Source organism: Carassius auratus, chromosome 12 (assembly GCF_003368295.1).
Source record: "Carassius auratus strain Wakin chromosome 12, ASM336829v1, whole genome shotgun sequence".
NCBI lineage: Eukaryota > Metazoa > Chordata > Actinopteri > Cypriniformes > Cyprinidae > Carassius > Carassius auratus.
Window position 1 is genome coordinate 5,551,338 of NC_039254.1, and position 14,129 is coordinate 5,565,466.

Below are 14,129 nucleotides of genomic sequence, written 5' to 3' on the forward strand. Positions count from 1 at the left end.
TTATGGTGCGGCGGAAAGTGCATGTGAAGGACCTTTGGAAGATTCAACAACAGTCCTGGGAGATAAAAGAATTTCACTCTGTAAATGGGGTGGAGAAGTTGGCAGCTCTCACAAACACTGCAGCGTGATTGAGGACTACAGTATGTTACTCCGCCCTGCTCACAGACAGCACCGTGCTCGGAGAGACAGCTGTCCTGGAGCTGCCCAGAACGGTGAATGACATTTGTTCGGAAGCATGGTTTGATGCACACAATAGCCAGGTTTCCACCCAACTCATTTGCATTTAGGTATGTCAATATTCGATAATATCCATGATCGACCATTGTTTAAATTAACAATCAATTAATAATAATATATATTTATATAATTTTTTATTTTAATACCGTGCAGTACAAAAATTAAGATTGGAGAGATGGTTCAAGTCAGTGCTCAATAAATGATGATAAGTTTAGAAATGTTGTGCATCCACTTATCATTAGTGTGACATTTTAGCATGCAAATGAAGGGGAAAACTTCAAGACATCGGCTCTTAAAAATCTGCAGCACATATCGGCTAGGGATGGGTGTTTCCCGCAAATATCACATTCGAATATTAGAGCTCACAAAAAACTAATATTCGTTTATTTAAATTAAGTTTAATGAGACAGACATTATTTTTCAGCAACATTTATTGTTTCCATCATTTTTGAGCAAGCTTACGCACAATAAGCTTAAACATTACACGTCGTGTTTTGTAGCTGAAAAACTTTAACAATGCGTGCAAACAAACAAAAGTACAGATTAAAAGCAAAAAAGTAAAAGAATAAAAAGTGAACGAAGAAAAAACGTAAAGCAGCCTGCAGCAATTAGGCTATTGTAGAACGTAGCCTACACTTAACTTTGAAACTTTTAAACTGCCAGCAAATCTTTTTTGCTTTTTTTTCCTATTGTTTTACATGTTCTTGTTAAGAAACACGGGCATGTAAACATGATAGGGGGAAAGTCGGTTCCTTAGTCTTAACAATAAGGCCGGCCGCGGAGATCCTCCGGGGATCCTCATCTGGTGGAATACATGGCTCCAGCAAGAACTGTTCCCACTCATCTCGGCTGGACTCTCTGTAATCATCGCTGAAGAACTGGCTCAGCCTTTTCAGATGAGCGGGCATTGCATACGCTTCATCTTTGGTGGCGGCGGCTGCATCCGCACCACTTGCATCAAGGAAAATGTTCTGATAATGTTCAAAAAAGTTTTTTTTTCTTACTTCTCTCATTTTTTCATCGAGTAACCTGAGATGTATGTGCCGAGGGTCTAAGGCAGACGCGAGAAGAGGAGTTTTCACTGCATTCTCCAAGTTAGCGGTGTTTATTCGTTGCTTGAGGGATGCCGCAAAAATGTTCTTGAATTCGGTCACTTTCTGTGACTCTCCACGGCATATTTGAAGTACTGTAGAAGACCGCAGTTTTTTTTGCCCTCTCTTTTGCCCTTTTGCCTTCGTTATTTCCAATGTAGGAGCGCGGTATGCGTGCTCATAATGGAAGCGACGCGATCGCGATGCGTTTTTTTCCAGGCCCGTCCGCACCGCATCGAGTTCAAAACATCTCAACTTTTCAGAATGCCGCAAGTGCACCGCGGGTCATGTCACAAGAACTAACCAATCAGCTTCATCCTTTCCCGTAACAACGTTGAAAGCTCAGCCAAGATGAAGGAACAGCTGATCATAGCTGTATATGGATTGCCATTTTGAAATAAATTTTGTAGCAGAGCTACTGAAAGCGATTTTTTTTGTGCTGCAAATCCATTTATCCTTTGCTGAAATTTCCACGTCTTAATGGTAGAGAGCGTATCGTTGTTTCTCAATGGCAGACGCTTCAGGAGTGCGTCTGCCAGAGCACTCTGGAAAGAAGGAGAAAGCGGCGCGCCTAGCGGTTTCCACGCGTTTTTAGGCGCGATATGTGAACGGCCCCTTATTCATTCATTCATTATTTTTTGCTTGCATACATCTTCAAATATGCCTTGGAGGATCACAGAAAGTGACCAAATTAGGTTTTATTGTGAACTTTTTTTTTTTTTTTTTTGCGAAATTTGAATATCATTTTTATTTATCGAATAATTTGAGCAGAACGAATATTCGAATGTTCGACTATCCGTGCACACCCCTGATATCGCCCATCGGCTGACCCTGACCTCTAAACATCGGCATTGGCTATAGAAAAACCCATATCGGTCGATCTCTAGTCACAGATGGATGGGAGAAAAACCTTATCATGGAAAAAGAGGTTTTCTGCCAACAATTTATACCGAAGTCAGCTGATTTAGAGATGAGCAGGCAGCAAAGAGAAATCCATTGTATTAGTAGTTGTGATCTAGTGTGAGGGCGGCACGTGACCTGCACAGACAGAGATAAACAACAGCAATGTTACGTCACATTAATCCTCAATACTGAATCTTTCGTCTGATGCACAGTTGCTTCTTTGTCTTAATGCCAGCTGTTTGCGTGTGTGAGTGAGAGAGTGTGTGACCCCTTTGAAAGACTGCAGAGTGAGTGTTTACAAAGCTGTCTGTCGTTATACCACCACTGTCACTCCTGTGCCAAGTGTCTCATTCACACACAAATAAAGAGACCCTCTCTATCTTTCACTAGTTTGCTTTGTTCATTCATCTTTATTTATTAGCCTGAGATTTACTCATCATTTCTGTTTCATGTTTTCGATGACCTTAAAAATTCAAATGAACTTTTCTTAGCATTGGCATTTGATTGTGTCATTAAAACAATTTCAGCATTGATTCAGCAGGGCATGGTTTCTTATTATTCACGGTTTTAGAATTAGAATGAGCTTTTATTGGGGAGATGGACTGAATGGATTGCAGTAGGAAAGTAGAGTTTTGTTTGTTTGTTTGTTTGTTTGTTGTATCGTATCAGTCAGTATTTTGTTTTTTATTGTCCATGTTCATTTTCCATTTTTACATTTAGATTAACTTTGCAAACATAACATTTTTATACTGTATATTTTAATTTTGTGTTCCCTAAATTCACTTGTAGCTTTTAATACCATTTAAATTTGTAATATTTTAATTCATTTATATGACAAAATAGTATTGTATTTTGTGTGTGTGTGTGATAAATCAGGCCTGATATATCTAATCTGGTCAAGGCAGAAAAAGGGTGAGTCTCATAAGAGAAGATTTTTGTCTGACTAACTGCTCAAATATTAGTTGTGTTTTAGTACAGATTGCATGTAGCCATAATAAACATGCAATGATTGAGTAAGCATTATTGGATTCAGCTGAATTCTGTTGACCAGATTTGTTTTGGAATTGTTGAATAACAAATGAATGTATGAGAAATTATTAAAGTTGAGGGTCCATTAAAATTTTGGTAAACACTGAACAGACTTGTTGTTCTACCGTAATCCAGTGCAAGCCTTTATTTTGTTTGGGTTTGAGGTGTGTGCCTGCAGATACCTTCCTTACCCCTCCTGCCTGGACAATGAGTGATCTTTACTAGAGTACTAATCTGGTTTAGTGACCTACTCACATCGCAGCAGGACCATATGTCTGCTTGTTTCTGTATTATTGAATGCTCTGTGTGACAGTGGCACATGAGTGTCCTTCAGTCTTGACTTCTGAACACAAATAAAAAATAAAAAAAAATCATATTTAGCCTGAAATTATAAATGTCACATACAAGGTAGAGATGTTCTCATCTTCATTAAATGGTCTGTAAGCATATTGGTGATTTTACTGTATGCATTATTTGCAATTTAAGCTTCAGATACACTTGATCATGTCCTGTTTCTGCACTAATTCCTAAAAATGGGTGGGGTGACTAGAGTATGAAGTTCTGCTTCAACCTAGCTGGATTATCACTAGTTAACACCACATAGAATGTAGAATGTAGAAGTTAGTTTCTTAGGATAGCTTTTCTTAGCATTCTGGATTGCCCTGTTAGTTATGAAAGTGTTGAGCAAGGAATAACATGTCACATTTGCCAAATGTGTTGAAAAAAAGGCAACCACTGCTTCTATTACTACATTTCTCCACTCATCTGTACGTAATCATCTGTCTAAGAGGAACTGTGTTTGACAAACTGGGAGAAATCAAGAAACAACACAATGCTGCTGGATTCAGAAAGCCTTAACAGCATTTTTTTTCTTTCATAATATACTGCAACTAATGCATAAATACAAATACATAAACACATGTATACAAATACACAATTTTATAAAAATGTAAATTTTACATATATATATATATATATATACATAATTTTTTTTTATTACATACATAATTTTTTTTATTACATTATTTTATTATATATTTAATTAATATTAAAATGTATAGTAAAATAGTTTACTAATAAATGTTTTGATTAAACTGGAAATTCAAGCCATGATTATTTTTGCGTATTGGATGTTAAATAGTTGTCATAAAATTTCACAATGATCCTGGAGGATTGTTAAATGTGTAGCTGCAGGTGGACTGTAAGGACATGCCAGTTCTCTGTCTGAGGTTCATACATGATGACTCACATGAACTGACTCGTCAGCTGGAAATATCCAGCTCTCATTGGAATCTTGCCCCGGGATCTCCACCCCCCCACCCCCTCAAAAATAAAGTAAAGAGTCATACTGTTACTCGTCCACTCATACAAACACAGCCAGAGTTTCTGTGGGTTTGCCCTCATGTCTAAACATGTTCATGTTGGTTCTTCCTTCATTGGCAGCAGCTTATTTAGCCTGCTTATTGAAGTGGCATGCAGAGAGTGTGCCGATGACTGGAATCAATTTCTGAGTCAACAAGTTTCTAATTTTCCATTGTTACAGAGTGTTGATCAGAACAGCAGATCAGAACATGGGGAAGAATGCAAAATGCTTGAAATAATTTTACCCAGTTAGTTTTCTGGTTACACTTATTTCCACTTGTCAAAGCAACAAATACTCTGAATCTTTTGGAGAAACAACGTATGCATTATACCATTATACCATTATAATGGTTATTTAAATAACCTCAGTAATGTTAAGGATATATTTAAGGTTCACCCTCTCTCGTGAGGCTTAAAGCTTTGATACTTCCTCGTATTCTTGAGTGACGTCAGTGCATTCTTTCTGTAACTGACACACATTGGCTGTGTCCAAAATCAAAAGCAGCTGCCTAGTCCAGCAGTCACTTAATAGGCAGCATTTTATTTTGAAGGGCTTTTAAGGTTTCAGACTTATTTGCATTTTAGACTGGTCTAGTGCTGTCAAACTATTAATCACAATCAATTGCATCCAATATAAAAGTTCTTGTTTACATAATATATGTGTGTGTGCTGTGTATATTTATTATGTGTATATAAATACATACACATGCATGAATATATTTAAGAAAAATATTATTTGTATATTAACTATAGTTATATAAATATATACATGTAAATATAAAAAAAAAGATACTTATTTGAGTATACTCTTTGTTATATTGCAGCCATTTGCTAAAATCATTTAAGTTCTTTTTTTCTTAATTTTTGCCCCATATTGACAGAAAAACTCGGAATTGTTGACAGTTTTGCAGATTTATTAAAAAAGAATAAGTGAAATATGGTCCTAATTATTCAGACCCTTTGCTGTGACACTCATATATTTAACTCAGGTGCTGTCCATTTCTTCTGATCATCCTTGAGATGGTTCTACACCTTCATTTGAGTCCAGCTGTGTTTGTTTATACTGATTGGACTTGATAAGGAAAGCCACACAGCCGTCTATATAAGACCTTACAGTTCACAGTGCATGTCAGAGCAAATGAGAATCATGAGGTCAAAGGAACTGCCTGAAGAGCTCAGAGACAAAATTGTGGGAAGGCACCGATCTGGCCAAGGTTACAAAAAAATTCTGCTGCACTTAAGGTTCCTAAGAGCACAGTGGCCTCCATAATCCTTAAATGAAGATGTTTGGGATGACCAGAACCCTTCCTAGAGCTGGCACTGCTCATCACCTGTCCAATACAGTCCCATCAGTGAAGCATGGTGGTGGGAACATCATGCTGTGGGGGTGTTTTTCAGCTGCATGGACAGGACGACTGGTTGCAATCGAGGGAAAGATGAATGTGACCAAGTACATGGATATCCTGGACGAAAACAAGACAATGACCCAAAGCACACAGCTAAAATAATGAATGAGTGGCTTCACAACAACTCCATGACTGTTCTTGAATGGCCCAGCCAGAGCCCTGACTTAAACCCAATTGAGCAGCTCTGGAGAGACCTGAAAATGGCAGTCCACCAACATTTACCATCCAACCTGACAGAACTGGAGAGGATCTGCAAGGGGGAATGGCAGAGGATCCCCAAATCCAGATGTGAAAAACTTAGCATCTTTCCCAAAAAGAGTCATGGCTGTATTAGATCGAAAGGGTGCTTCTACTAAATACTGAGCAAAGGGTCTGAATACTTAGGACCATGTGATATTTCAGTTTTTCTTTTTTAATAAATGTGCAAAATGTCATTTATTTTTTTTCTGTCAATATGGGGTGCATTAATGAGGAAAAAATTAACTTAAACGATTTTAGCAAATGTCTGCAATATAACAAAGAGTGAAACATTTAAGGGGGTCTGAATGCTTTCCGTACCCACTGTGTATATAGAAAGCTATAGCTATTGGCACATTACTGTGAACCTGACAGAGTGCAGGAGAAAAGGGTGTATGTGTTACTGCCTGACTAAAAAGCTTTTTCTCTCTCTCTCTTTTTTTTTTCACCCCCAAATTCTTTGCAGATGTACATGAGTGGATTTCACTTCTTTGACTCTAAACATAATGAATACTCTCTCTGCCACAGGGGAAGAGCAGCGCTGTGGGTTAACACTAGGCTTTTGTATCCACTTTTTCCTGCATCAAAACAGACAGATGCTTTATATTTCTGGCCTGTGGTGTTTCTAGTCAGATTATTGCACAACTGAACCCTTTGCACATTTTTATATTTATATATATTTTAAAAGATTCAGTTTAATTAATTGAGTTGAAGTTATAATTTATCATGGCGGTGCTTATCGAATAATTAGGACAAAGGTGGATTGGATTTTGAGTTTCTTTAAGGCTGCAGTATTTCGTATTTTGCTTTCTACTTCTTCTATCACACACTGACTCGAACCCAGTCATCTGTCACTTTCAGACAGTCTTTACCTGGCAACATCACGAGTCCTGCTGTGACTCCTGTCACCTTTCAGTCGGGTCACCTGTTACCCCTCACCCCGACTCTTGAGAGGTCCCCAGAGAGACACACACACACACACACTCTCTCTCGCTCTTTCTCTCTCTCTCTCTCACACACACACACACACACAGTGCAGACAGAGTTCTTTGAGCTTCTGAAACACGTGCATTTCAGCTCTTATTTCTCTCTTGTATTCACTCTCACAGTGGTACTTAATCCTCCATTCAGTTGGGATCGGCTTCATTAGTGTGCTAGAGCAATCACCAGTTGTTTATCATGGAGGAGGACTGCAAAACAATACTGGCAGAAACAGGCATTCCCATAAATATTTTCATATGAATTCAAATTGTTTCAGACTCACAAAAACTTGTATACCTCATGCACACAGCACTTTATGACTCATCATTGTCTATTAACTTTGGACCGCACAGTCTCCAACTCAAGGCCTCCACCCCATTATTGCTCTCATGTGAATGACTGTTTTAGAGGGTGTATAAACACTTTTGAGCTTGTTGAAGGAATGTTTACTCAGTCGGTCTTTTTCTTCACCATCTAAGTTATACACATTTATTTAGCCAGTCTCCTTAACAAAGAGAATTGCTCTGTACCACTGTGATTTGAGTTTTGAATTATGAAACCAAACTATTACTATTACTTGTGTCACGTTTATGCCATCAGTTCTAATCGCATACACATGGAGTTGTTTTTGAATTAGTAGTCTCTTGTTCTGGCCAAAGCTTAATGTTTTGTTTATTTCTTTGAGCGAATAATCGGTACAACCCTACCTTCTATTCAAGAACAGCACTTATCCAGAGTGAGCAAAAGGGCTGGCAATCACGAAAACAAATTCCTCGTATCTGTTAACATACCTGCTAATAAGGCTCATTCTGATTCTGATTCTGGTTAAGAAATAAAAAGAAAACAGTAATATTGTAAAAGATGTCATTAAAATAGTCTTTAGCGTCACATGATCCAAACAGCGGTGCTGCTAAATATTTTTGTAGGATTCTTTGATGAATCAAACATTTGAACAGCATTTATTTATTTACAAGTAAAGTTTTTATGAAATATTATATTTTTTACTGTCATTTTTTAATTTGACATTGAATTAAACATTGCTAAATTAAAATTAAAATTTTAATTTTATTTTTGGTAACACTTATTTTAAGGTGTCCTTGTTACGCATGCACTTACGATTCTTCTGCTATTCTTGCTTTTGATACTTAAAAAAAAAAAAGAATGTTGTTAGATTAGATAAAAAAAAAAATCAGGCCCATTTGACTGGAAATGAAAAAAATCTTTACTACAAAAATAAATAGATTACAAAGTATTCTCTGGATACTAAAATAGCTGTTCAGATTTCAGCAGGTTTTCACCTCACATCACTTCAGTATGTGTTATAAGAACACATGAAATACAGATATTTAACAGGAAAGGGCATCTAGCTGACAAATGAAACTGTAATGAAAATGTGTTTGTTGTATAGGCCTAGGTGTCATATTTAACCCCTCTGACTTTTGCTTGTGATGCTCAGGTGATGAATGAAGATGGAGGCTGGATCGGTGGTGCGTGCCGTGTTTGAGTTCCTTCCCAGCGTCTCTGAAGAACTCCCACTGTTCACTGGAGATGTCATTGAAGTGCTCAGCGTTGTTGATGAATTTTGGCTGCTCGGAATTAAAGATGGAGTCACAGGTAAAGTCATTTGAGGATTCACGTTACATTATCCGTCTGTGATAATGGTTTTCATATCTTTTCATTCTTTCTGCCTTCAGGCCAGTTTCCTAGCACTTTTGTGGAACCTGTTACAATCCCAAGCACCAAGACCGGAGAGAATCTGTATGTGTGCATCAGTGACTTTAACTCCGTGGATGCTGGAAACTTACCACTAAAGAGAGGTACATACATTATGCTCTTAGTTATTAAACATGCATGACATTTATCCCGGTTCATTAAAGGTTAATAATACTGCAACAAAAGGAAAATGTTACAAAATTATTAATTATGCTGATGCATAATATACTTTTCATGCTATTCCAAACCTGTATGACTTTTTTTTTTATTCATGTAACAATTCAAAGACATAATTTAATCCCCATAATGAGACTTTGGAGATTGCGAAGCAAAACTTTGCATTTCAAAAAGCTATCGTATGTTTTTCAGAAGACGTGTGCTTCACGTAAGAAAGAAAATCATGCAGGTTTGGAACATGAGGGTGATTTATGAATTATGACAGAATGTTTTTTTTTTTTTTAACCAGATGTTGTTTTAACATAAAGATGTATAATCTATACATAATGTCAATTTTCAATAGGTGATGAGTTAAATCTCTTTGTACTGCCCTTTTCTCTTTCCATCAGCATAAATCCTGCTTGCTCAGAGTGACGTAATGTCATATATGAGAGGTATATTTCATTTTATACAGTAGACAGTAGAGCCCTAGATCGTAGATTACCTTTACTGTAGCCACAGAAACAGAAAACACACTTTAAAAGAGGATTTAGAGGTTTATGTTTGCAGTTTTAGTAGAGATGTTAATTAAAATGAAAGTTCTGGGTCATCAATTATGTTTTATCATGATGAATCCAGTTTATTGTCTATTTTGGTTTACATATGGTCTATTCATATCATCAGAGTTTCCAGAAGCGCTGATCCCAAGTCACCACTAGAGGTCACTAGTTGTGTGTTTATATTGTGTTGAACAAACGAGTCATATTCCCAAAAGGCAATACAAAAAAGTATATTTTTGTATTACTTATCTGTTATTCCTATCTGTTTGGCAATGTTTTTTCTTCTTTTCACTGCTTACTTTCAAAAATGCTTATTTGTATTTGATCTTTTGTAGGTTACATGCATCTGTTGCTTTAGATGTTTGTAGTAGTCAGTACTGATCTAATGTGGAAACTGATTTGTCCGGCACACACTATATTTTTATGTAAAAAAACAACGGTATGAATTTCGTTTCCCCTATCATGTCAGTGAGGATCATATACGCTGTTCTAGTTTATGAGTTGAACACAATGGGAGGCGGAGCGCGTCTATGTGGAATGTGGCCCTTGTGACCCTAATGGACATTCTGGCTCCTGTTGATGTGTGTGTGTGTGTGTGTGTGTGTGTGCGTGTGTGTTTGCTAAGGGAAACTGACCACACCAGTGACTTTAACCCCTTGCAAACTGACTTGAGGTCAGAGGTGATCTTCACACAGCACTACTGCTATTTACAATGACCGCATAAAAATATATATATAAAAATTCCCTTTCGCAGTGGCTGTGAATGTATGTGTCAACACAACTACTCACCTGCTAGTTTAATTTTCATTTACAATTAATGCTTTTAGCAGATTCCTTAGCATGGATGCAATTTGGAAAAGTATGCTAATTATACAAATAAGTATTATCTAATACAAATAAAACTAATACACATAATACAAAACATAATCCGTCTAAATCCTATATAAATAAGTGAAAAGATTTTCTTAATGATCATTTTAAGCTTCACAGAAGTCCTGATGTTCTCATATGTAGAGGAAGTTGTTTACACTATTTGGGTGTAGGAATAGTAAAATGCATAGTTCTGCTGTTGAGACTGTTGGGTGATGGTGACCAAGGGCACAGTGGTTGTCAGTCAAAGGGGACAGTTCAATTGTTGGTCTGTGTACACATGCAGATGGTCATCTTTTGCATCTTGTGTTCAACATAAGAAAGAAACATACTGGTAATAAATGACATGAGGGTGAGTAAATGATGACAAAAAATGTAAACATTTTGGGGTGAACTAGTATTCCTTTAATCACTGCACCGGAGGTACTTGTTTTTAAGTATGAACAAGTTAAAATAAGCACATGCTACGAGAAAAATACACTTATTTTCATGCTAAGAATTAATTATCTTGTTTATCTAACTATTATGTCTTTTTAAATGTTTATTAATTTACTTATCTCGATTTAGGCAACTGAACTGAAATGAAATGGCCTAGATTCTACCATTTCATAAAATAACCACATGAATAAGTAGATATATTCAAGATACTGTCTAGCTAGACTAAGTAAACGTATCATGTATTTAGGATTTCTATATGTTTTTTTATAATAGAAAAAACAATAAAAACTCATTATGAATGCAGCAAGAAGTGTTGCATTGCTTCCCTAGACATTAGCAGGGCTGCTGCTTTCTGAATAAGCTGCAACGGTCTCATTAACATATGCTGGAAAGTCAGTCAGGACAGTTTTGCAGTAGTTGTTACTGAAAGATTCAAAAGAGTTTCACCAAACTTTGTTTTTTATTACCAGTATTGGTTGAGAATATTTTGATCCTTGTTATCCTGTTGCTTATTTTCTCCTGCTCTCTCCTGCTGTAGGTGATGTAGTTGCTGCTGAAAACAGTGTGGATGCTGTGTGGATGAGAGGGCATAATGCATGGGGCTCACGTGGGCTCTTCCCCATCTCTTGCGTTAAAGAGCTGGAGCTTTCCGGGCAATCCAGGCAGCTGTCAGAGCGCAGCGCAGCCGCCCAGGCCTCCGAGCTTCCCCCACATGCGCTGGGCCAGGCCTGTGCCCTCATGAGCCTTCACGCCCAGCTGGATGAGGAGCTGGACTTTCGCGAGGGTGATGTCATCACCATCATAGGCCTGCCAGAGCCCGGCTGGTTCCAGGGAGAGCTGGATGGCAGGACGGGAGTTTTTCCTGAGGGCTTTGTGGAGCTTCTCTGTCCCCTGCGCTCACCTTTGGAGGAGCCTGAACCTCAGACCCTGCAACAGTATCCAGCTAACGGCATGGAGCAAGAAGAGAGGAGGGAGGAGGAAGAGCAGGATGAGGAAAATCCAGAAATTGAGATTCAACAACGGCAAGAGGAAGAAGAAGAGGAGGAGGATGAAGGAGCTGTATATGGTATTGCGCTTTATGAATTCCGGGCACTTGAACCAGGTGAGCTGGACTTTGATGTGGGTGATAGGATCCGTATCCTCACCACGTTGGAGGACGGATGGTTGGAGGGGCAAATACATGGCAGAAGAGGAGTTTTCCCTCACCGATTTGTCAAGATGGAAAGACAGCTACAGGTTGTCCCACAAAGCGAGACTTTAATTAGTGAACCTGAGAGAGAAGAAGATTGTTACACTCCTGATTATACCTCAACTCAGCCAGATTGCACCGTGCCAGAATATGGGCAGGAGTGTGATACACAGGAAGACCACACAGTGTGGGACCTGGATTACTTTGAGCGCCGGGAGGAGGTAAGAAAGGATGACCATGTGCACATGCACTCCGATCAAAGTTCTCAAGGGAGAGAAACTAATCTAAATCAATCACAGGTTCATCCGGAAGAAAGAAGGCGAGAAAGACCCCCACCCCCTCAGGCGCAACCCCGCAGGGCGAGTAGCTCAGTCCAAAGTACCAGAACGGGCAGCCCCAATCTGGGTAGACCGCAGCTGCCCCCTAGGCCGAGTCTACAAGCCCTCAGCAACAGAAAATACAGCACCAGTTCTCACTCCAGTTTACGAGAACCTCCTCCAGCACCCATCTCAAGGAAACAAAGTCTAAATCCTCCCACCAGAATCTCACCTAATTCCACCTGGACAAGAAACAGTGGTAACTATGCATCTCATGACAGCAGAAACCCCTTCAACAGTAAAATCTCTGCTGAGAAGAGCAGGCCGAAGAAATTAACTCGACACGCAAGTGTCGGTGATGCAGACCTAATGTCTGGTGGCCTCGGTAACCACTGGCCATGGCCTCAGGAACAGGGTTCAAATGGGTTACCAACGTCTCGGACACTGGAGACTTTGGCTGTGCCGGCCGGGGATCTTGAAGCCAAGCTTTCTCAGCAGCTGATAGAGTTTGAACGCAGCTTGCCAGGTCGTGGCAATGGAGCCACAGAACAGAGCCAATGGGAGGAGGTTAGTGGTGGAAGTGGCAGTAAAATTTCCCGCCACTTCTCAATTATGGACTTCAGCAATGAGAGTGACATAATCCGTGGCTCCTCCCACTCCCCGATGGAACATTTGTTGCCCACCAATTCCTCTCCATCTGGCTCCGCCTCATCCTCTCTGGAGAGGCGGAAAACACTACGTCCACCTCCTCCTAGACCACGGGTCCTTAGGCCACCAGCGCCTACGAAGTCGCATCGTCCTCAGACCAATGGACGCATTTCTCCTCAGCCTTACAGACCTGCACGTCCAGCGCCACGCCCACCTCCTCCATTTTCACGTACCAATGCTGTGATGCCAGACCCCCCTCCACCCACCTCCAACCCATTCTATATCTCCCCAGAACAGAATGAGCTTGTTGAAGAAGTGGAAGAGGCAGAGGATGCTCTGGAGATGGAGAAAGAAATGGAGAGAGAAAGAGAGAGGGAACAGGAGCAATACAGGTTACTCTTGAGATTGGAGGAGGTGGAAAGAGACATTGATATGTACTCACACACAGCCCAGGAGCTGCAGGCCATGCTGGAAGAAGAGCAGGATGAGACTTCGAGACAACAGGCTCTTGAGAATCTGGAATTCTGCACCTACACCATGGAGACGCTGACCCTGGAACAGCAGCAGCTACAAGGTAGTCACTAATTCCTCTCTTTACCCTCACATCAGTACATGCATTGTGTTTTTTCACAACTGTTACAAATACAGATTACGTTCAGGATCTGCTATCTGATATTTGTTCATTTACTCGTTTGTTCATTCTAAATTAGTGTTTCCCCATTTGTTTTTCTCTAGGTAATAATTGGTTTATGACTGTTTCTTGACAATAATAAGTGATAATGCCAAGAAGAAGAAATTATTGGGGACAAACAAGTGACACACGTGCGTAGTAATAATAATAAAAAAAGGGAAGTCGTGGCCTAATGGTTAGAGACTCTGACTCACAATCGAAAGGTTGTAAGTTCGAGTCTCGGGCCGGCAGGAATTGTAGGTGGGGGGAGTGCATGTACAGTTCTCTCTCCACCTTCAATACCATGACTTAGGTGCCCTTG

The 14,129-nt window shown here is 39.4% G+C and overlaps 1 protein-coding gene across 4 annotated transcripts in view; it reads left to right on the forward strand.

The window, feature by feature from the left end:
- dnmbp (dynamin binding protein) overlaps positions 1–14,129 on the forward strand; it is a 56,336-nt gene that overhangs the window by 6,758 nt on the left and 35,449 nt on the right. For all 4 annotated transcript variants that reach the window (XM_026276528.1, XM_026276526.1, XM_026276529.1 and 1 more), the window contains exons 2-4: positions 8,703–8,860; positions 8,941–9,063; positions 11,522–13,711. In XM_026276528.1, the coding sequence (XP_026132313.1) occupies positions 8,710–8,860; positions 8,941–9,063; positions 11,522–13,711 (2,464 nt within the window). In that variant the 5' untranslated portion in view covers positions 8,703–8,709. The remainder of the gene's footprint in view (positions 1–8,702; positions 8,861–8,940; positions 9,064–11,521; positions 13,712–14,129) is intronic.